At 44.2% G+C, this 24,742-nt stretch overlaps 1 protein-coding gene and 1 long non-coding RNA gene across 2 annotated transcripts; both read right to left on the bottom strand.

Annotated features, from left to right (window-relative positions):
• Positions 1–170: 170 nt before the first annotated feature.
• Positions 171–1,591, bottom strand: LOC131480054 (uncharacterized). The gene is made up of 3 exons (XR_009245225.1): positions 1,464–1,591; positions 568–628; positions 171–334 (listed from the first exon to the last, which is right to left on the bottom strand). It is a non-coding gene; the product is annotated as an uncharacterized LOC131480054 (long non-coding RNA).
• A 14,941-nt stretch (positions 1,592–16,532) lies between these two features.
• Positions 16,533–17,501, bottom strand: LOC101530532 (putative olfactory receptor 2B8). The gene has a single exon (XM_004585526.2). It carries the CDS (start codon positions 17,466–17,468, stop codon positions 16,533–16,535), a length of 936 nt encoding a protein of 311 aa, XP_004585583.2. The 5' UTR covers positions 17,469–17,501.
• Between the last annotated feature and the right edge of the window lie 7,241 nt (positions 17,502–24,742).

Here is a 24,742-nt window from a genome sequence, read left to right as displayed (position 1 = left end):
AGAGGCAGGCTGAGGTCCGAGGGTTGGAGAGGCTGGGCCACCTGAGCTGGTTGGGGAGCCGTCAGCACAGATGTCTGGGGCAAGAGGCTTTTGGGGGGTGGTAATGGCTCTGGTGAGCAAGAGACATTCGGGGACAAAAGATCGGGGGATCACTGGGTCTGGGGACAGGGTAGGAGCCACTGGCAGAGCCTGTTCAATCAGGGGCCCTGGGGAAGTCGATATGGACAGGGTGGTATAGTCCTCGTCTTCATCCCCATGTGGCCACTGTGCTGGAGCAGGTGCTGTCCTTCACTCATCATCATGGGGATCGCCACATGGGAGCCTCCCCAGCTGTCTGTTGGAGAATGAGGCACAGCTAAAGCTAGGAACTGGCAGGGCCAGTGATTCACCCACCCAGTCAAGACAGGGGTTGGTGCCTGCAGCCCATGGCCCCTCCCCCCACCATGTCTTCATTGATCTCTTACTCCCACCTTTCCCATTTCAGTCTGATGGACTCCCTGCCCTTGGGGCTCCGGGCCCTGTGAGTTACAGCAGGTGCAAGAAGGAGACATGCAGAATGTTCCTCACCTTTGCAGAAGGGAAGTGAGGCCTGGAGCCTTCTTGGGTTTCCCCTGGTGATGTTTGAAGGCTGGAAATCAGGAGAAGAGTGATCTGGTGGGATGTCCCTTCTAGGGGGGCCCTTGAAGAACAGACCCTGTGCCCAAGCATCTGTGTCATCACGGGGCTAACAGTTACAAAGTGCTTCCACACCTCTGTCTCCCTGCCGCCTCTGCTCACTCTAAGGTGACAGTGGTACATGGCCCTGGAGACTGACCCTGCCATCCTGGACCTAGTGCCACCTAGTGGAATACCTGCTTTCCCAGAACTGCCTGAAATCCCTGGGTCTCAGTCCCCTTGAATGCTTGTTCAACCTAGGTCCGGACACCCTTAAGGCCCACTGGCCTAAGTGAACTTTGTACCCTCACTGCCCACAAGCCAGCTCAAGGTTATAAAGATGCCCCTGCCCCTTGCTCCGTCTGCACTGCTCTGCTCTGTGTCTCTCTATGTCTCCTTCCTCCTTTGTTCTCTCTCTTCCCTCCTCAAGCACTTTCTCTCTGCTGCATTTTCTCCCTGCCCACAGCTACCACCCCCACCCAAATAAAGGACCTGTCCTGTGGCTCACTTGCTGTGTCTGGCAGGGGGTGTGGAGAAAAGAGCTAACACTCACCAGTGCACCAAGGGGGACAAACGAGGGGCTCCCCTCAAAGAAAAATAGTCCTTGTGGCAGTGAGGCCAGTTTGTCCACAGCTGGACTATGAATGCAGTGCAGGTCTCTGCAGCCCATAGTGCCCCCTAGTGGGCAAACACCCACTCCCAGGTTGGCTGGGCTGTCCTTCCCAGCAGCCTCCCTCTGAGTCAGTTTCCATGGACACTGGTGAGCTAAAGCCACCTGCGTGATTGGGGGCCAAAGGGCAAGGCCTTACCTCTCAGAGTTCTGCACTTCCGGCTCTTGATCTTTTTCACTGTGTGTCCTGGACTCTGAGAGACAAAGGAGGGAAAGAAGGCCTGGGACCCAGCTCTCTATCCTCTCTGGACAGAGTATACCTCTCTGTGCCCATGAACACCAGGACTTGCTCTATGTTCTTTTCCTTTGCTCATTTCTAAGTTAGAATAAAAATAAAATGGGAACTTGCACTAGATTTCTATGGGAAGCACAGAGGAGGTTCTCTGTGATGTCACCCTGGGCGTCTTTGGTCCTTGTGCCTCTGCTGAGGAAGCAAACGGGGAGGCAGTGAAGGATGAGCCAGTGAACCACCAGCCAGCCTTGACCCAGGAAACAAGGAGCCAGCTGGCTGGGATGGTCCAGCTGCCTGGAGCCTAAGGACTCCTTCCAGTCCTCACCTCTCACTGCCATGCCCTAACAGGAGCCTGACTCAAGGGAAAGACTTGGACCCAAGGTGTGTGCCTTTCCCAGACTGTTTTTTCTCCCCCAACCTCCCAACCTCCCAACATGGATCCCAGCCACCCAGCACCCCGTGGCCTAGGCGGCCAGGCTGGAGCTCCTGAATGCTGCCCCGGCCTGGCCCAGCCTTAACTGCTGCAGCCTTTTAGGGAGTGAGCCAGGCAAGTGATGCTTCTCTTTCCTCTGTCACTCTATCTTTAAAATAAACAAATAATACATCTTTTTATTACAGAAAAATTGGGCATTTCTTCAGTTTAGCATAAGTCCTTTAGGCAAAACTTTAAAATGTATTAGTGTCTTTACCTAATGAAACCACACAACAATCATCTCCCAGAAGCTCTCCTGCCTCACCCCTCTGACCCTGGCCATCAGGCCACCACCCCAATCAAAAGTCACCAGTCCCATTGTGGGGGTGACACAGGAAGCCTGAATCAGCTGCTTCCACAGAGACCACAGTTGCCACAACGGAGAAAATTCTCATGTGTGACCAGGGCCCTGAAGGCCTAGCAGCCACTTTACCTGATGCTGGGTGGAGAAGGCAGGCAGGCAGGGCTGTGGGGTGGGGACACTGCTGAATTACACACACACACACACACACACACACACACACACACGAAGGACTAGGGACCCTGCATCCAATTGCCACCTTGCAGTTTGACTTTGGAACTTAACCCTCCCTGTGAGGCAGGCCCAGGGGAAGGACCAAGCCTGGAGGTCCTGGCAGGACTTACCCAGGAGTGGGAGGCTGGAGTGATGCAAGTCCTCATGCCAAGTGTGTCCTGGGGGCATGTGACTTGGCTGAAGCCTGGAAAGAGAAGAGAATGGGGGAGGATCAGCCCTTGCAGGGCCCTGTGTGACCCCCTGCCTGGTTCCTGTCTTCCAGGGGATCAGTCCACTTGAGTGTGAATGCTAGCCTTGGGGCTTGGCTGCTGTTTACATGGGGGAGACAGGCAGGAAGATAGGTAGGCACAGGTGAGTTGGGATGCTGGTACCATGGCATAGTGGGTTAAACCTCTGCCGTTTAGGTGCCAGTTAGAATCCTGGATGTTCCATTTCTGATTTAGCTTCCTGCTTATGGCAAGGGAAGCAGCAGAATAACGGCCCAAGTCCTTGGGCTCCTGCACCCCATGGAAGACCCAAAGAACGTCCTGGCTCCTGAGTTGAGCCTAACCAGCTCTGGTCTTTGCTGCCATTTGGGGAGTGAACCAGCAGAAGGAAGATCTCTCTGTGTCTTCTCTCTCTGTAACTGTGCCCTGATTTCAAATATAAATAAATGCTTTTTGCTTTTTGTTTTGTTTTTAAGAAATAGGTGAGCTGGAAGATGATCCCCACGATGTCTGCTTCCAGCCTCGCACTGTAACTCCACCCTTTATCCATCAGTCTGGTGTGCCCAATTTCCCGTGATTCACCTGTGCTTCACCCAGGACCAGGAAGGGTGAGACACCATTATGGTCACACGAAGGAGTCTTGAAACTCCCAGAGAACCTCATATGCCCAAATCATATGTAGACCCCATTCCACTCTCATATTCATTTAGGATACCACCCCATAAAGGGGACTGATACAGGTGGAGGCTTCCATTTTTGCCTTTGGGTTCCCTGTCCCTTGTTTATTCCCCAGCTTAGGCTGGGGGAAATGCCTGGCAGAGATAGGCCACAGTACCCACTCGCTACAGAGCCCGTGGATGTGCACAAGAACCAAATGGGATACAGGACTAACCAACCTAGCCACAGCACATGCCAACATAGGAAAAAAAAAAAAAAACAGGCTATAAGTAGGCCTGATGGCAGCTGTGGGGGCCACCCTGACTAGGCTGCAGCACCTGCTAGTTTCCTTGAGGACCAGGCATGTGGTAGGCTGAGCTGAGGCTACAGCACTCATCAGTTCAAATGAGAGATGGGGCTGAAGGTAGGACTGACCAAGCAGCTGCATCCACCAGTATGTGTGTTGGCTGGTGTAGGTGACAGACCAAAGCTAACCCTGCACTCGCTGGTGCACACAAGAGTCAAATCTGAGCTCTCCCCAGATGAGGTTTCTTGGAGGACTCTTCAACTAGACTTTTGAACGCAAACCCTGGCCACAGGGAAAAATCACAAGATGTGTGATCTGACCTTGGAGTGTACATATTGGGACTGGCCCTCTTCAGTTGCTAATGCAATGCCCATACAGTAGACAGCATGACCAGATGCACAGAGAGGACATGACCGCCAGCTCATCTAGGGTACCAGTGGGAGCAGTTCAGTGCCTCATCAGAGGATGGAAAGCAGAATATGTTGGACAATTCTCCTGGCCAAGCTTTGTGGCAAGTATTTAGATCTGTGGATGAACTAAGATTGACTTGAGTCAGTCAATAGACCTTAGAAAGATTTTTCTCAGCTGTGCACAATGAAACCAATGACTTCTCTGAATCATCAAAAACACTCAAGTATCACCCTCAGAACATTCTTCCCCACATTGGGGTCTCCAAGGTGTCATCGAATGACCGTCCCCTATCCCTGCATGCTGATGTAATTTGACAGCAGGGAATGGCTCCTTCCCACTGCCACAACACAGTAGAAAAAAGGAAGGAAGGGAAAAATCTGTCCCAGCCACCTTACTCCATGTCTGGACTCTCCCCACACTGAGTGGAGGTCCACATGTGTGTACAGCCCTCTCAACTGCACAAACAATATGAAACAATAAAATTAAAAATAAATAAATGTTAGCATGTTTCATCTGAATGTGACCAGAAACTCCATAAGACCTCATGTTCAGAAAATGTTATCTATTCTTTTTTTTAAAGATTTATTTCTTTTTATTACAAAGTCAGATATACAGAGAGGGAAATAAACGGAGAAGAAGATCTTTTGTTCACTAGTTCACTACCCAAGTGACCGCAACAGCTGGTACTACGCCAATCCGAAGCCAGGAGCCAGGGACCTCTTCTGGGTCTCCCACGTGGGTGCAGGGTCCCAAGGCTTTGGGCCGTCCTCGATTGCTTTCCCAGGCCACAAGCAGGGAGCTGGATGGGAAGTGAAGCTGCCGTGATTAGAACTAGCGCCCATATGGGATCCCAGAGTGTTCAAGGAGAAGACCTTAGCTGCTAGGCCATGCCCACCAGGTCCAAGACAATGTTATCTATTCTTAAGTAAACCACATCAAAGTACAGTGGCTTTTATCATTGAACATTTTTTATCTCTCATGGTCTAGGTATCAGCTGGGCTCAATGAGGTGCATTCTTAAAGTCTCTTGAAATTATAGTTTGATGACAGTAAATCAGCCATCTGAAAGTTTTAAAAATGATTTATTCATTTTGAAAAAGAAAGAGAGAGAGTTAGAGAGAATAAGGTCTTCCATCATTTGGTTCACTCCCCAGATAGCCACATTAGCCAGACCTAGGCCAGACAGAAGCCATGAGCCTCATCAGTATCTCCCACTTGGGTAGCAGGACCCAAACACTTGGATCACCTGCCATTGCTGTTCCAAGGCTACCAATAGGGAATTGGATTGAAAGCAGTACAGCCAGGTCACAAACTGTGTGGAGTAGAAGAGAGATCACACAGGACCCAAATGTAGGATGTTAGGAGGAGCCGTTATTGCCCAAGCTTGGTGATGGCAGTTCCTGCTGCATATCATGAGCTACTGCACCACAAGGCAGAAGTTTAAGCTCTCATCCTCCAATCAGATTGAGAGCCGCATGAGACAAAGTTTCCATGAATTTAATTAAGTATCAGAGGCAGAGAAGCAGCAGCCCAGAGCCCAAAGTTGTTTTTGTTTTGTTTTGTTTTGTTTTTATGATTCTAAAGTTGCACAGTCAGAGGCAGAGGGGCCAGGTGCACAGAACATTTCTGTGCTGTCAATTAACTTGAAGGGAAAGGGACGCAGGAGGGGTGGAGCATGGAAATTCCTTTTCTTTGGTGTAAGAGCTGTCAATTAACCTGACAAGCAGGTGCTAGCCATCAAACGGCTGCACCCCATCACAAAACCAGTGCCCACATGGAGTCCCAATATCACTGGCAGTGGTTACCAGCTACACTCCAAAGTTGGCCACTAAACGTTGGTTTTATGAAAAAAAAATTTTTTAATGTAGAGACCAAACAGGGAGAGGGACATCTCACTAGTTCATTCTCTAAAGGTTCCAACAACCAGAGCTCAGCCAGGCCAAAGTGAAGAGCCAGGAACTCGCTTTAGATATCCCATGGGGGTAGCAGGGACCCAAGTACTTGAGCATCAACAGGAAGCTGGAATCAGGAGCAGAGCTGGAACCCAAGCTCAGTCATGCTGATTGGGATACAAGCAGTGTCTTAACTGATCATCCGAATGCCTGGCCCAGAAAGCTTCGTTACTTACTGTATGGCTCCTGGGCCAGGAGAGCCGGGGCAGTTGGAGAATGTTGTGCATCTCTCTTGTTTAAAATAGTTTTAGAGATGTGTTTCTTTTATCCTAGGGACAGATTTACAGAGAAGTTAGAGTAAGGACCTTACATCCACTGGTTTACCCCCCAGTGGCTGCAATGGCTGGAGATAAGCCAATTCAAAACTAGGAGTCAGAAGCTTCTTCCCAATCTCTTACAAGGATGCAGGGACTCTAGGCTTTGAGTAATCCTCTACTGCTTTCCTAGGCCACATATATGGAACAGAATTGGAAGTGGAGCAGCCAGGACACAAACCAACACAATGCAAAAGATTGTGTCATAAGCTACTGTGCTAATCCTGCACGTCTCCTTTTTCATGTGTGCTCACCACCTGGACTCCTAGCATGGACTCCCTCCCAGCATGGTGGTCTTAGGATGGTCGGGCTATTTTCCATATGATTTCCCTATGATTAGACTTCATCCTAAGCAAGTGTCCAAGATAAGTGCACTGTAAGAATCTGCAAGACTTTTTATGATCTTGTCTGTGAGGACCCAGAATGTCAATTTCACTTCTGATGGGAACCAAGACTGGAGAGAGGTTATTGAAGTCTTTATATGAAGAAGGGAAGGGTTTGATGGCACCCATCTTTGGGTTCCATCTGCTCTCTGTCATGCTGGGGCCATAAGGTGATCTCAGTGTGGAGATCTAGGCTGCAGGCTTGGAGGGAGAATGGGCCTTTGGCCCAACCATGAAAAGAAGGAAATGAGAAAGGAGTAGCAGGTGGCAAGGAGCTTGCCAAGTCTAGAGAAAAGTGCGGCTATCAAAGGATGACCTGACACCAGGGGCTATCCCAAAAGGCAGCTCTGAAGGAGAGAGTCAGAGTTGCTGATTCTCTTAAGCTCTGCAGAAGAGTTGTGACAAACCTCCCTCAAAAGTCATAGGGAAAAGAAATCACCCTGGGAATCCCTGAGCAGAGCAACTCAGTGGTTGGGATTGGTGATGATTTGTGGTCAAAGTAGAAAAACAAAAGGAATAGGCCAAAGTCACTGCTTGTGACTGCCCATATTCCATGTAGGAGTGCCTGGTCCAAGTCCCTGGTGCTCTGCTTCTGGTCCAGCTTCCTGCTAATGTCACAGAAATTAGATCTTAGGGCACACAGCCTTCAGGACTGGCCTCCCCCACCCCCACCTCAGCAGAGGCCCTGTGAGACACTTGCTCACTCTGACAGCAATGGTGCCTTCCTCTGCACAGCCAGAACTAACCCACTCAACAACCACACAATCACCACTCACTTCTTTCTGTGGAGGTAAAATTCACAGGCCATGAAATTCAGGTCTTTTAAAAAGATTTGATTTATTCTGAAAGGCAGAGTTACAGAGGGAGAGAGCTCTTGCATCCACTGGCTCACTCCCCAAATGGCCACAACAATCATGACTGAGCTAGGCCAAAGCCAGGACTCAGGACCTTCTTCCAGGTCTCTCATTTGGGTACAAGGGCCCCACACTTGTGCTTTTGATGTCATATCTAAGAATCTATATCTAAATTCAAGGTTATAGACATTTGTTTCTTTCTGTGTTTTCTCCTAAAGATTTTTAAGTTCAACCCATTTTGACCAATTTTGCATATAGCATGAGGAAAGGATTGAATTTTCATCTCTTACATACTAAAAGGTAGTTGTCCCATTATTCGGTTTTACTCAATAATGTTGTCATCCTGTATGAAAATCAACTGATCTTGCATATAGAAGATTCTTTCTGGGTGCCTAATTGCGCCCCCTTAATTGATGTCATTAACTGTTAAGGCATGGGAGAAAGATACAAATAAACATGGCCTCAACTCCTTGGAGAGACCAAGCCAATAAGGCAGAACACTCTTCTCATTGGACTTGATTGATGTGGGCAGACATTTGTAGAGTCATGATAGATTTTGAACCAATGTATCCCTTCTAAATCTGGAACCTTGTAACCGTGGTTTCTATCTTATTCCCAGAGGAGGAATTTGTCAGGGGCAGTGGCCATAGATCTGCTGAGAACTATCATTCCCTATTCCTTCCAAGTGGCTGTTCACATCACATAAATATCGTTCAACTCTGGGAGGTCATGGTCTAGTTGCTGGCAATCCCAATGTTTTGTCAGTGCACAGGAATGGCACTGAGTCTTACTGTAGTGTTTGAGGGAAAGAAAAGTTCTCAACTTCTGGGTGATACCAAATGGCAGATGCAAGGGCTGACATGGGTATTTGAGGATCATTGGCCAGAGCTAAGTCTGTCTTTTGCTGGACAACCTGAAGCTCTCAGGCAGCTAGTTGGGCAGTGTTGGGCAGCCAAAACTCCCGCTATCCCCTCCACATTTATCATGGGCAGGGAAGGCTGGTGCCCGTGAGTGGGAAGAATGTCAGGGGTGGCAAGGCAAAATGTACAGGACCGGTAGGCTGCCTGCGGCCCTGAATAACCCCTTTCTTTGCACTCTCTGCTTCCTTCCAGATTGGTTGGGAGGCATGGCTCAGCTGCTGCCTTGGCTCTTGGTCAAAGTCATTGCTTCTGGGTGTGTCCTGGTTGGCACCAGCCTGACTCTCTAACCCTGGTCCCCTGGTGGTCTTGGGAATACCTTTGCTGCCTTTTTTGTGTCCTTCTGTGCATTGTCACAAGGGCTGTCACTGAGGGAAGTCACTCACATGGGAGTGACATGGGAAAGACAGAGAGCCCCTCTTTGGTATCTGAGGTGCTAGGTCCACAGCTGAACCTGGGTGTCTTTCTCAGATCTCTCTGACTCTGACAGTGGAGCTGATGCATGGCCCAGTCCTGAAGACAGCTGGGGATTTGTGAGCTTTATCTCAGAGTAAGCCAGAAAACTCTGGGTGGTGGAGCAAGCTGGCAGTGGATGCAGAATGTGGCCAGCTGGTGTGGTGTCCCTGATGCTGTGGCTGAAGGCAACTTCTCATTTCCCTTGGAAATCCCCAATATTTGACTTCAGAGGCTTCTGGGTGTGTGTGTGTGTGTGTGTGTGTGTGTGTGTGTGTGTATGTGTCTGTTCATAGCCCTCGGGATTTTGGTCCATGAAATTTTTTTTTAAAGACTTTTTATTTTTATTGGAAAGCCGGATATACAGAGAGGAGGAGAGACAGAGAGGAAGATCTTCCATCCGATGTTTCACTCCCCAAGTGAGCCGCAACGGGCCGGTGCGCACCAATCCGATGCCGGGAACCAGGAACCTCTTCCAGGTCTCCCACGTGGGTGCAGGGTCCAAATGCATTGGGCCGTCCTCGACTGCTTTCCCAGGCCACAATCAGGGAGCTGGATGGGAAGCGGAGCTGCCGGGATTAGAACCGGCGCCCATATGGGATCCCGGGGCTTTCAAGGCGAGGACTTTAGCCACTCGGCCACACCACCGGGCCCGGTCCATGAAATTTTCAAGCATGTGATCAACTCTCATCGATTATACATAACTTTAGAGTTTTCCAACCCAGGAGGGCAAAGGTGACAACCCCAGCAAAGCAACCACCCAGGAATGCAGAACCCACTAAAACCAGAGCAATGAGTTAGAAACATGAACCCTCATCAAGATCAGACAAAAGAGGATTTTAGTGACATAACAGGTTCTAGTCCTCAGCTTGCCTACAGTCCAGAGAGCTTGGACGAGCTCCAGGCAGTGGCCTCCCAAGGTAACTGTCCTCACAGTTCAGTTGTATTCCTTAGAGTCATCTCATGGGTGCCCAGCTCTGGGCAAGGACCTTACAGAGGGAGAATTGGGAGCAGATGGGCAAAAACAAGACCCAGTAGGAAAGGGGCCTCAGAGCCAAGGTGCCAGGGGCAGAGACACTCCCAGCAAGGGGCACGCATTAGTCTGAGGCAGCAAGAGGCAAGTGAGGAGGCTGAAGTGTTCCACCTCAGCACCTGCAGGTCCACTCACTGCCCATCACCTAAAGATGTTAACAGGAACAAGCTCATGGAACTGTGGTGGGCTGAAAGAGCCACCTGCTCAGTAGATCCTTTAGGGTGTGATCTGCAACCAAGGGCTCTGTGATATAGGATTAGAAGGCCTACCACCTTACCTTCAAGTAGAACAACTCCACACTGCTTATTAGTAGCCCCCAAATATCCCAGGGACCAAACTGGGGTTAGTCTGAAGCAAAAAATGAAAAAGTTTTTCTTGGCTTTTGCACCTGCTGCATCCTATTTCTTTTCCCTTCTTCCCCTGCAGAGAATCATTAGTGGAAGACTATTCGTCTCAGGTTCTGCCACTAGGAAACTCTACCCAATTAGGCAATGCTCAGTGGACCCTGAGTGCTGGAATGACTAGAAGGGAGTTGTAAGCCACACAAGTAGTAGAAGGAAACAGGGCTCTTCAATCTGTTGAGACTTTTCTAAGTTCATCAAACCAAGCAGGCTGACCCCATGTCTGCTAGCCTGGGTTGTTCTCATTCCCAACCCCACATGTACAAAGAACTCCCAAGGGGCTTGACCATGGGGGTTTGAAGTCTTTCAGGTAAGAGAGAGTGGCAGGTGTGGAACCTGCTGCCTAGACACCCTTTGGGATGGAGGGAGAAGATGCTGCATCTGATGGTCCTTGTCTACAGGGAGTGACTTTGTCTTGTCTTGTTCTTAAAGGTGCTCAAAAGGACAAATACTGTGGGATGACTTGGTCTTCACTCAATCTCTTGGCAGGCACAGGTGGAGAGAAAAGCAAATAGGAACAGCATTCCAAAGGGAAAGAGTTGTAGCACAGCAAGTTAAGCCATCTCTTGTGACACTGGTATCCTAATCAGTGCTAATTCAAATCCTGACAGCCCCACTTTCAATCCAGCTCCCTGTTAATGCACCTAGGAAAAGCAGTGGATGATAGCCCAATTCCTTAGGACACTACACGTATGTGGGAAACCCATGTGGGACCCAAGACCATCCTGGCTCCTGGCTTTGGACCAGTCAGACCCCAACTACTGCAGTCATTTGAGGAGTGAACCAGTAGATAGAGAATCTTTTCTCTGTCTCTCTCTCTTTCTCTGAAAAATCTGCCTTCAAATATAAAATAAATAAATCTTTTTTTTAAAAGCCACTGGAATTGTACTGACAAAAAATGGTGAAGATAGCATATCTATGTCAAGCTATATTTTGCCACAACAACAGATTGGAAGAAGGGAAAACACGTGGCCACCAGCCACCATGAGCAGCAGAGAGAGGCCAGGACTTCCCTGTTCTCGGCACCAGGCACTATCGCAGCAGCTGGGAGAACAAGATAATTGAGGGAGGCTGGACACAGAAGGGTGGGAAGGATGGCAGGCAGGATGGAGGCCCAGGACAAAGAGTGCTCATCAGGTCACACTGGATGGAGGGGAGTCCATCCTAGCAGGGGCCCCAGAAGACACGGCTGTGACTCCAGCTATTCATGGGTGGAAGGGACGGGCCAAGGGTATTTCATACTGATCAGCAGCTCTGATCTGCTGTCGTCCAACCCAGGAAGGCACCACGTCCTGGACAATCCCCCACTCCACACAAGGAAACTGTCCAAGGCATCGGTAAGTTACCAGCCTGGTCCTGGATCCATTGTGCACACATCTGAGGCATAGGACACAGCCCCTCACATCTGTCCTTCCTCCAGAGAGAAGTGTTGCAGAGGTGTGGGTACCAGGCTCCAGGCCCCGAGACTTCAGAGAGCCAGGCAATCCCTGGCATCAGGGCTGCTCTTTGACAGTGCAGGCAGATGTTGCAAATGACACCGGAGGAACAATGCTAACTAATCCCATGGGAGAACACGACAGGTACCTCCCATGAGTCCTGCACCAGCCAAACTGGCAGCAAATGTCTTCAGGCACACAGGAGCTTAGCAGCTCAGGAATCACATTCTGCGGATGAAATGTCCACCCAGGGGAGTACAATGGGCCTTTGTTTCCCACGGCCCCACCATGCTCCCGATCATCAGGTGCTGCCTTTAAAATGCCAGAGGAAAGTGGGAACTCTAACCCTCCATGAGGATGCCCTCCATGCAGCCCATGCTACAGGAGAATGCCCAGCTCCCACAGGAACAACTGATTCTCTATGCAGTTGACTTACAAAATCCCCTGCAATTCTCCCTTAAAATTCCAACTGACAGGCATTCTTAGAAGCCACCATGCCAATGCCCTGGGCATCTTTCCCAGCTTACAGGTTTGTCTTGCCTTCTGCATTCCTCTGTACTCATCCCACACCTGGTGGCTCTGATGCCTTTATGTTGACATGGGGTGGGACTGGGTCACCTTGACAGGTAGATGAACCAAGGAAGTTAAAAAAAAATCAACACAACAGAGAATACTCACAAAGCTACTCATTCAATACAGGAGAAATATCTTTAAATATCAACAACTAAAAGAAAAAAATCCAACAACAAAAATAATAGTTAGGATATGGGCGAAGGACCTGAATGAACAATTCTCAAAGGTACACAAATTACCATATGAAAAAATGCTCACTGCCACTAGTCATAAAGGAAATGTAAATCAAAACCACATGAGATATAACATTGCTATTATAGCTGTTGATGTGGTGGCATGGCAAGCTAACCCTCAACCTGTGGCACCAATATCCAATATTGGCACCTGTTCATGTCACAGCTGCTCTAATTCCTATATAGTCCCCTTGTTGTTACTGGGAAAGCAGGGGAGGATGGCTCAAGTCTGCTGGTCCTGCACCCATGCACGAGAGCCAGAGGATGGAAGACCGTCTCTCCTTCTCTCTGTGAAATTTGCCTTTCGAATCTTTAAAAAAAATCTTTAAAAAAAAAAACCTTTATGGAGGATGGGATATACCTTATGTACATAAAATTATATGCATGAAATCTGTCATCTTTACACAAATAAAAATATAAACATTGATAATAAAGTCAAAATACAGTAAATATTTCCATACTAAAAAATAAGAGAGAACCAAATGCTGACAAGGGGAAGGAGGAAGTGGACTCCTGTACGTTATTTGCAGGAATTTCAGTGGGTACAGCTGTCATGGAAACAGTATGAAGATATCCTTACAAAAAGTTAAGCAGAACTGGCATGTAATCCAATAATCCCAGTAATGGATATATAGATCCAAAGAACATGAACTCATTTTATCAAAAGGATATGAATTCATCATGTTTCGAAGAGCTTTGTTCATGATAACTAAAACATGAAGTTAACCATGATTTCTGATCACAGTATCTTCCTAAATTTATGCTCAATTTTTATTGTGGGCCTACTATTTTGATTTTCATATTAACAAGTTTTGAGAATTCCTTATATATACTGGACACGTTATTTTTCGCTGTTGTTCAATCGCTAATTGGCAATTGTTTTCCACAAGTTTTAGTTTGTTTTACATTTCTGTTAATGATGTGTGTGTGTGTGTGTGTGTTTAATAGCATGAATGATGAGTTACTGTTTGTTTTGTTTCATAGATGATCCAAAATTTTTATCACTCCTTTTAAGAAACATTATCCTTCCTGTATTGGTTGCTGTCTTTTGTCAAGACTCACCTTTTATTTTCATATAACCTGATGGGTTATTTGACTTTTCCAAATTTACTCTTTACTAAAGTGGTTTTTCTTGATTTTTTTTCCTTTTCATAACAGACCTGTGGTTTCTTTTTGTCTTTATTGAATTATCCGTATTCTAAAATTCCATGCTTTTGTATCTCTATTGGTGATGCTTCTAATCCTATATTATGCTATTAAAAATATTTTAAAGAAAAACTGGAGATGTAAATGAAGTTCAGCAGCTTTCGGGATTGAATTAGCACCCAGATCAGATGCCCACACTACAGGAAAAGGCTTAACCTATTAGAGCACAGTGACAGCCACATATTTCTTATCTTTCTTATGAGTGACACTTTAAATCATACTGGTAAATTTAATCTTTTTTTTTTTATTATTGGAAAGTCAGACATACAGGGGGGGAAAGACACAGAGAAAGGCCTTCCTTCCATCAGCTGGTTTACTCCCCAGCTGGCCACAACAGCCAGAGCTGAGCTGATCCAAAACCAGGAGTCAGGAGCTTCTTCCTAATCTCCATGGCTTTGGGCCATTCTTGACTGCTTTCCCAGGCCACAAGCAGGGAGCTGGATGGGAAGCGGAGACACTGGGATTAGAACAAGTACCCACATGGGATCCCAATGTGTGTAAGGTTAGGATTTCAGCCATTAGCCTACCATGTTGGGTCAAATGTTTAAACTCTGTTATAACTTATGCTTCAATATTACATCATTATATCCAGATTAATAGGAGTTTCTGAGAATTCATAGGTTATAGTCCTGAAAAGAAGAATAAGAATCTAGATGAAATATCAATTCAATGGGAGCCAGCACTGTGGCATTGCAGCATAAGCCTCCATTTGCTGGCGCTGACATCCCCTATGGGCACTTGTTCAAGTTCTGGCTGCACCACTGAGATCCAGCTCCCTGCTTACGACCTGAGAAAAAAGCAGCGGATTATGACCCAAGGCCTTTGAAATAAAGACAACTATCATGTTTGGGGTTGTAACTGAGGAGTAGCAGGCATTCACTGATCATGACCCAAGGCCTTGAAATGTTGCACTCGCACAGGGGACGCACAGGAAGCTCTTGGCTGCTAGACTTGGATTGGCTCAACTCTGGCCACTGTATCCATTTGAGAAGCAAACCAATACCTGGAGGATCTCTGTCTGTCTCTATCTATCTTATCTTCCCTCATCTGTGTGTAACTCTGCCCTTCCAACAAAATTAAATAAACTAAAAAATAGTTCAACTGCAAGATCACTGGGCAATGTCAGAGCTAGTACTATGCTTTGTATCCTTAGACTTCTTCTCCATCAAGGCACTGTTTGTTTATTTATTTATCAAAGCTAAGATCAGAATTCATTTGGTAATGAATTTCATCATGAACTTCATTATTTCACAACCATGTATTTACTCACTATGAAGAAAATCACCCTGATTAACTTCTATCCTGGAAAACATACAACATGCTAATGGCACACATCCCTGTGGACTCTGAGTCTGAGAGGTACAAGCCTGCATCTCTGAAGAAAGGGGGGTACGTTCTGAGAACTGGTTGTTGTGCATTTAATCACCTGAGCAACAACATGGAGCACACTTGCACAGGTCTAAGACAGCACCAAAGGTGGCCTCTTAATGTCCTCAAGAGACTGTGGTAAATATGACCTGTATGAGGATGGCATACGAAGCCGCAGAAAACCCTTCTGAAAAACAAGCAGAGGGACCAGCACTGTGGCATAATGGGTAAACCCATGCAGACACCAGTTCATGTCCTGGCTGCACCAAGTCTGATAAAGCTCCCTGTTGATGTGCCTGTGAAAACATCAGAAAATGGCCCCTGTGTTTGGTCCCAGGCGCCCACATAGAACTTCTGGAGGAAACTGCAGGCTCCTGGCTTCACACTGGCCAGCTCTGGCCATTGTAGCTTGTGGAGTGAACCAGTGGATGGGAGATCTCTCTGTCTCTCCCTCTCTCTGTAACTCAGGCTTTCAAATAAGAAATCTTAAAAAGAAACAAAAAGCAAAGAGCATAGTTCCATATTTAACAACTAAACAGACATTTTGGGAGTTAGTCAGTGGGTAAGATCTTTCTATCTCTCCTTCTCTCTATAAATCTAATCCGCCTCTCCAATAAAAATAAAATAACAACAACATCAACAATAAATCTTGGGCTTTGTGCAATAACTCAATGGATAAATCCTCAGCTGGTAAGCACTGGGATCCCATATGGGCATCAGTCTGTGTCCTGGCTGCTCCACATCCCTTCCAGCTCCCAGTGTGTGGCCTGGGAAAGCAACACAGGATGACTCAAGTCTTTGGGTCCCTGTAAACACATGGGAGACACAAAGAGGCTTCTGGCTCCTGGCTTCAAATCCGAGCAGCTCTAACCACTGTGGCCAATTGCAGAGTGAATCTTTCTCTCTGTCTCTCCTTTTCTCTATAAAATTGCCTTTCCAATAAAAAGAAATAAAATGTTTATTTAAAACATGGCTTATGTCTTCTAGGAAAGCAATGTTCACCAGAGTCTCAAACAATTAATTTCAGAGTCTATTGTTAGAAAGAAACAGCATTCTTCAGCGACAAAATAGCAGTCACTTGACACTTGCAAGCTCTGTTATGTCCTCAGAAGAAGTATTTTTGCTGCTGAGTAACAGCTAGTCTTGTGTGTTTTTTTGAGGGGCAGGAAGGAGATCGATTGCCCAAGCTTATGTTTACTCCCCACTTCATATTCAAAAGGAAACCATTTTAAATAAACAATTGAACGCACTGAGTCAGCACAGCTCTCAAGCCGTGCGTTTTGCAATAGCTCTCCTCAGTGCTCCTTTCACATCTTGATTCCTCAAGCTGTAGATCAAAGGATTGAGCATGGGTGTGACCACAGTGTAGAACACCGCAATGACTTTACCCCCTGCCCGGGAGGACTTGGACTGGGGTCTCATGTACATGAAGATGGCAGTTCCATAGAATAAGGCCACCACTGTTAGATGGGAGGCACAGGTGGACAGAGCTTTGTACCTGCCAGAGGCTGACTGCATTCTGAGAACGGACAGGAGAATACGCATGTATGAGACAACAATGAGGAGGAAAGGGATGAAGACGATGATGATACTGAAGACAAAAACCACCAACTCAGTGAACGAGGTGTCTGTGCAAGCCAGTCTCAGAACAGAAGGTACTTCACAGAAAAAATGATTCAAGACATTGGGTCCACAGTAGGGCAAACTCAAGGTAAGGACGTTGATTACCATGGAACTCAGGAAGCTACTAAACCAAGAAACACCTGCCAGTTGGATACAGGTATTTCGGTCCATGATAACAGTATAATGAAGAGGGTGACAAATGGCAACATATCTGTCATAAGCCATGACACCAAGCAAAACACATTCAATCATTCCAAACGAGAGGGAAAAGTACATCTGAATAGCACAGCTGGAAAAGGGGATGGTCTTCTTTCTCCCCACCATGTTGGACAACATTTGAGGAACATTGGTGGATGTATAACAAATGTCCAAAAAGGACAAATTGGTGAGGAAAAAGTACATTGGGGTTTGGAGGTGAGGTTCTATCTGAATAATAGTAATGATGATAATATTCCCAGCCACTGTTAGCAAATAGAAGAGCAAGAACATAATGAAAAGCATGAGCTGCGTGTTGGGCTCAGATGAGAGCCCCAGGAACACAAATTCAGTCACCGTGAAGTTTATTTTCTTTGCATCCATTTGTCAGGTCATATTCCTCTCTCAGAATCATTCATTCGCCTATAGATAAAATCAAATATCCAAATATATCAGACACCCAGGACACAGGAAAGGAAAAAGAGATACAGAGCTGATTTTATGCCCTAAGATTTTTTGCTCTAATACAAATGAAATCTGTCCCTCCGCATTTGGAAGGAAGATCCTGATCACATAACAGTATCACACTCAAGCCTCACTAGACAGATAGAATTCTCTCTTGGTGAAACAATTCTGTTTTCTGAAGCAAGATTTTTTTGCTTGTTGGTAACTATGCAAAGCTCATTTATTCTTTAAAGTATTACTTAGATGTCACTCAGTTCAAAATATCTTGTATTTTCCTCGCTAGCACTGAACAACATCCATCAGCCTGCAAATGAAAATCAGTGAATGCTGTGGCTTCACAGTTGCCACTAATGCAGAGGTCAGTCAGGGACTGTACCCTGCGCTCCTTCATACATTCTCCTCAGGCCACGTTAGAGCGCTTCTAGACCCAGGAGACCAAGCAATGTGCATGCCAAGTGAAAGAAAGAAAGAAAGAAAGAAAGAGAGAAAGAGAGAAAGAGAGAAAGAGAGAAAGAGAGAAAGAGAGAAAGAGAGAAAGAGGAGAAAGAGAGAAAGAGAGAGAGAGAGAGAAAGAGAGAAAGAGAGGAAGGAAGGAAGGAAGGAAGGAAGGAAGGAAGGAAGGAAGGAAGGAAGGAAGAAAGGAAGATCAGAGACACTCATTATAAGTTCTCTCAAATGCACCATTTTCTCACTGTGTAATTGGGTGGCTTCCTGGTATATAAAATAAGAATAATAGAATCAGTTTTGAGGAAAAATTAAGTACTGATTGAAATGATGTGTTCAAAGGATTGAAGATAATGTTCAAGCACTAAGGTAGCTTAGTAATATTACCTATGGCTGGATACTAGTAAAGGTGGATTTTACATCTCTAAAATCACCATTTCAAAAAAAGTCATACAATAGAAAACACACAGATGGAGTAAATGTACATGGTCTACTGTTGAAGAATCCATACTCACTTCTTTGTCTCTATTGCATCCTTGTTTATAGAGTTTGAGCATGCCTGGTTAATTGCCTTCAAACCTTAACATATTTAGCTGAAACAATTTAAAAAGACATGCAGGGCTGGTGTTGTGGTGGCAAGCTATGCCTCTACCTGTGGCGACAGCATCACGCGCAGGCACTAGTTTGAGTCCTGGTGGCTCTACTCCCAATACAGCTCCCTGTTAATGTCCTAGGAAGACAGCAGGGAGAGTCAGAATATTTAGATCACTGTACTCATATGGGAGACCTGAAATAAACCCCTGGTTCCTGGCTTTGGACCAGCCCCAGCTCTGGACACAGCAGCAACCATTCAGGGAGTGAACTAGTGGATGGAAAATGAATATTTTTCTAAAAAAGGAAATGAGTAGTGGAAACTCCTAAAGATAAGCATAGTCACAGTAGTGTCTACAATTAAATCGTGTGTTTGTTCATTATTTTTCTCTTTTAATTTTTCCTTCTCTTTACCTGTGGCTTATAAGCAATATCACGAGAAATATCAAGTTCGTGGCTACAGGAAGGAGGGACTTCAAAAGAGGATAGGGAGACCATTTGAAGTCCTCCTTTCCTCAAACAAGAAACAGGAAAGGGAGTCGACGTAGTTACGTTCTAGCTCCTTCAAACAGAGATTAGAAGTCATGCTGTAAACAAGACATGTCTTGGTGGTTTTCAGAAGTGATTTTAATGACAACAAATGGCAAATGATACATTTCTGCACTGAGAACATGAGGACTACAAGCAGGAGAAAACATACCAGTGATGGAGTACGCAGGATCTTCCATCCGGAAGACTGGATGACTACATGCCTATTCAGGAGGCGTACACTATCCATGCAACAGATCTGTCTCACTTTCTTCATCTGTAGGAAAGTGAGAATGTAACAGCTTCTGCAGAAGGAAGATAATGCATGCAGTAATTGGCATTGTGGTGTAGCAGGTAAAACTACCACTTGCAACTTGATCAGCTCATACGCTTTCCAAGAACAGGTTACTCTGCTCCCAGATTCCTGCTAATGCTCCTAGAAGAAGGTTGGGAAATGGCCAAAGTACCTGAGTCTCTTCAGCCTATGTGGGAAACCTGAATGCAATTCCAGGACCATGACTTTTCCCTGAACCAACTTTTCATTATCACAGCCATTTGAGTAACCTTCTAAGCATTGGAGAACCTTCCTCTGTGTATGTGTGTGTTTCTCTGTCTGTATCTATGTCCATCAAATAAATAAGTACATGCACACATATTAAATATACATCATCTAAAGCAGACATAATGTAAATATTTCATATATATTAGCTGATATTATATCATGGTTAGGACATGTGATCCTCATAAAAGGATTCCCATTACTCAAGAGAATAAGAGTTGTTGATAACCCCTGTCCCCTCCATAAAAATAATATGACAGAGTGTAAGCCTTTTAAGATAAGCAACTTATCTGTAGTCACTTGAAGAGTAAGTGAATGTATGTCCTAGTTCCTCCAACACACACATATATTACATGGCATTCAATCTATATAGTAAGAAGACTACCCCAAAATAATATTTTTACTATTATTGGTATGTATGAATACTTAAACTAGTATAAATGCAAAAGAACAGGAAAATTATTTATCAACATGTAAACATTATCTGTATTTTGAAGATTAAAAAGGGGGCTTGGACATTGCAACATAATTGGTTCAGCCACCACATGAGATGCCAACATACTATATGGTTATTGATTCAAGTCCCAACTGCTTCAGGTTCAAATTAGCTTTGTGTCAACACACCTAAATAAGCAGTTGAAAATGGTTCAAGTTTCTGGGCCTCTGCACCAAATTAGGAGAACCCAGTAGAATTCCTGGCTTTGACCTGACCAAACCTTGGACTTGCCCTGGCAGGTTTAGCTATTTAGGGAATAATCAGTAGATGAAAACACACACACTCTCTCTCTCTCTCTCTCTCTCTCTCTCTCTCTCTCTCTCTCTCTCTCTCTGTGTGTGTGTGTGTGTGTGTGTGTGTGTCTCATAACTCTATCTTCAAATCAAAAAAATTTTTTTTAAGTTAAAAATGAATGTAGACCCTTAATTAGCCTAAAAGAACATTTTTGGCCATTTAATTGACAGGCTAACTGGGACTCGTTCACTTCTGCAGTTTGTCAACATATAATCCTATCCTGTTCTTCTGAAGATGCATAGGCTCCATCTCATACATAAGGAAAGTGGAATAAATTTTAAGACCACATTAGGAAACCAGTATCAGTTGTCCAGAAATTTGATGTCTACAATTGCCTACGGAAACACCTTGATAGTTAAGGAATCGTGTGTTTAGCTGTGTACCAACCAACCAATTCATCAGGACAAAGACAAATGTTCTACAAGCCTTTTCCAGCTTGTCTATGTAGAAATCTATGAATTATTTTTATTTAGGCATGCAAAATATCCTCTTGAAAATCCTTCCTAATTTTATTCGCTCACACAGAATTAATGCAGGTTTCTTCAGCCAAGAGATTTCTGTCCTTTGAGTGTGTGCATGTGATTGAGTGCATATAAATAAAAGATGTTAACTTGTCTTTTTGCTTTTGAGTCTGTCTGCCCAACTGACTCTGAATTTGTTCAGATCTTGCCACGCTTTTGTTTCTCCTAGTTTATAACCCACAGTAAAAGCTGTTAAGTACACATAAATTTCAACTTATTTGAATTTAATTTGATGAATAACTTATTTATTGAAAGAATTTATTTACTGAAAGAACTTACTGAATATTTTCATGGGAACCATGATTTTAGTAAAAGTATATAATCCAGTAAAGTTGTCTGCTCCAGAGTCTTTGACTTTTGTATACAGTTGTGCCTAATGCTTGAAAATCCTGTGACTGAATTGTGTTGTTTTAAAGGTGCTGGAGCTTCCTGGCAGAATTTGGCAGCAGGAGACTCTGACACTTTCCTCTAAATTGGATTATTTGGCATCACACTGATACAGCACTTTTGGAATTTTACATATTTCACAGAATAATGATTCATCTTGCATTTTACAAATCACAAGAAAAAACTTACAATATCTTAAACACCAAGTTAGAGAAAAACTATTTTGTTCCTCCATAAACTCAACATTTATAAAGGTTGACACATCAATCTGTGTCACTGTTACACAACTGAATCATTGTCTTGCTCATTGGGTGTGGTTAAATTATTTACTTCTATTTAGCAAGTAGATTTTCTAGATAGCAGTGTTTTAATAGGGTTTTTAAGCAATATATCATCTTCTGGAGAAAATTTTACGAAACAATGGATTTTAGAGACTGACAGCATGGATTCTGAAATCATGACTTCCATTCTGAATCACCTGGACGGTTTCCTAAACTCCTAATCATTTTTGCACTACATTGATCAAGAACTGTGCTAGTATTTAATTCATGAATTATCACACTGGTTATGGTAGAAAGCACATCTAGAAGTTTTAGCATAGCATCTGTGAGATTTAGAAATTAGAGTCAAAAGCATTTTATAAACTCTAGCTTTACACAATTCACTGTTGTATTCAGTTGTGCTCCACCGGGACTATCAGCTACAACTGTATCCATCAGCAGTAAATGCATATCAGTGAGGATGAGGAGGCTCTTATAGCCCACATGGAACTCATACATCCTATATGGATGTTTGGTATGGCCAGCCTTTATACTGACTCCTCATTAGCTATTAATTCATTAGCAAATAAAAGTTGCTGTAAATTGAAGAACAGAAAGGCTTGGCAACTAAGAATAAAGATCACACTGTATCAGTCTTGTTCCACAAAAGTAAGAACATTAGCTAAGTTTCCAGGCAGCCACAAAACATCTTGCCAATGAATCCATAAGGACTTATGAAACTAAGCTGGAAATAGAATTATCATTCAATCAGAAAAAATAACTTAGGCAAAAATTACACTATAGATGATTATTTACCAGTTAGCATGAAGTCATTCCACAGACTACAGACTACTCTTGAATAACAGATAGCATGAGGTATTGATAAAACATGCAGAGAAGCATTTGACGCGATGAATTCCTCTGTAAGAACATGCCATAACAGGAAATCAAATTTTAAATCAGCAATAATGTCATGCAGGTGGACATCTTAGCAAGGTTTGTAGCTTTTGATGTTCAAAGGAAGCAATGAATTCCCTAGCAAAAACTAAGGATCTAAGTCCCTCAGAAAACGGGTAACAGTTGCTACTATGATTCTCTTCTGGAGGGCAAGTACTTTCAGGATGCTCTTCACATAAAAACTACCTTGACAAAAGCTTCAACATATATTCACATCATTTTTTAAAATGCAAATGTTGAGAATCAGAAAGAATATACATTTCCACAATGTCAGAACATATAGTCCCAAAGTTAAATAGCTGCCGTGGTTTTTTGTTGTTGTTTGTTTGTTTGTTTGTTTGTTTGTTTGTTTTTGTCATTATTATTTTTTCACATCTCGGCTGACTACTTTGAATATGGGCACAGCAGAACAAATGCACTCCAAGGTTAACAGCATGGAAATAAACCAATTCATACCTGTCCTCTGTGTATGAGCACAGAAGCAAAAGCTCAAGAAAGACAAAGCAGGCGAGCTCTGTGTGCAAAATAATACAGTCCCTTGCACACAAGTGTGTGTGTGTGTCCTTTTCTGATAACTACAAACGAAACACAGTTACAATCCCAGTCAGCCTTTTTATAGATATTTTAAAAGAAGAGGATAAAAGCAAACAGAGTAAAATCCCTAAATGATCCAAGTGTTATATATTTTTTTCATTTTAAAGGCTTAGGCTGAAGTTTTAATTCTTGGGGGATAATGTCCCAGACCAGTCATTCAAATTTAATTATCTGTTCTTAGGGATTCTGGTTGATACGTTTCTTGAACACTGCTCTCCTGCCTTCCGCTACTACCTTTCCACTCTCCACAGCATGAATCTTGTCAATGGCTCAAAGATAGTGGTACAAGACAGTGCTACATTGCCCGATATGAAATTGAGTGCATTCGTCACAGGAGCTGATCACCCTAAAATGCATGTTACCAGGACCCCATACAAAGGAAACACAAATTTAGTGATGACTAATTTATTCTCAGGTATCTACAATGCAAACAAAAATTACAAATATATCTTCAATAGATTGTTCTCATTTTCTTTGAATATATATACTCAGCAGTGGACTGTAAAGTTGCATGGTGATTATGTCTTTAATTTTTTAATCAAGCTTCAGTTGTTTTACTGCTTTCCATGATGGCTATACTACTTTTCATTCCCACCAATGTATGACTTCACCTTTCTCCATTTTCTTATCAGTACTTGTTTTTTTGTTTGTTTGTTTTTAATGTGTGTTTTTTTTTTTGAGATTTCTTTTTATTGCATAGTCTACAGAGAGGAGGAGAGACAGAGAGAAAGATCTTCCATTCATGATTCACTTCCCAAGTGACCACAATGGCTGGTGCTGTGCCAGTCCAAAGCCAGGAGCCAGGAGCTACTTAGAAGTCTCCCACAGGAATGCAGGGTCCCAAGGCTTTGGGCTATCCTTGACTGCTTTCCCAGGCCACAAGCAGGGAGCTGGATGGGAAGCAGAGCTGCCGGGATTAGAACCGGTGCCCCTAAGGGATCCTGGTGCGTTCAAGGCGAGAACTTTAGCTGCTAGACCACCGTGCTGGGCCCTTAACGTCTTCATTAAAAACTAGCTTTTCTAACTGGAGTATGTTATATCTCCGGGTGGTTCTGGCTGATACTTTTGGATCATAAGGTAAATGGTAAACATGTTTTCATGGATCTGTTGGTCATTTGTATGACCTCTTCTGAGAAATCTGTATGCAGATGTCTTGTTGAGCTTTCAATTGTATTATTTGGAATTTTGCTATTGAATTTCTTGGGTTCCTATTACTTTTGACTATTAACCCTAAAATGAATGTGCAGTTTGCAAATATTTTCTCCCACTCTGCAGGGCTTCTTTCTTCATGGTGTTGATTACTGTATTTCCTGTTAAAACGTTATTCAGTTTTCTACAATCACTTTTACCTATTTCTGCTTTTGATCACTCTCCTTTTGAATCCTTTGGAATTTTGGCCCAGACACGTGTTCCCAAGAATTTTCCTAATATTTCTAAATAGCCTCAGCTTCTTTGTTTATCTCTTTCATTCTACTTCAACTTTTTTGTACATGAGATAAGGATGCAGATTCATTTTATACATAGATGTTCAATATTTTCCAGCACTGTTTACGAGAAAGACT

Source organism: Ochotona princeps, chromosome 4 (genome assembly GCF_030435755.1).
Source record: "Ochotona princeps isolate mOchPri1 chromosome 4, mOchPri1.hap1, whole genome shotgun sequence".
Taxonomy (NCBI): Eukaryota; Metazoa; Chordata; class Mammalia; order Lagomorpha; family Ochotonidae; genus Ochotona; species Ochotona princeps.
This window is presented reverse-complemented; position numbering and strand designations above follow the sequence as displayed.

Coding starts and splice junctions, on each gene's coding strand:
- LOC101530532 (XM_004585526.2), bottom strand. CDS start 17,468: ATGGATGCAAAGAAAATAAACTTCACGGTGACTGAATTTGTGTTCCTG.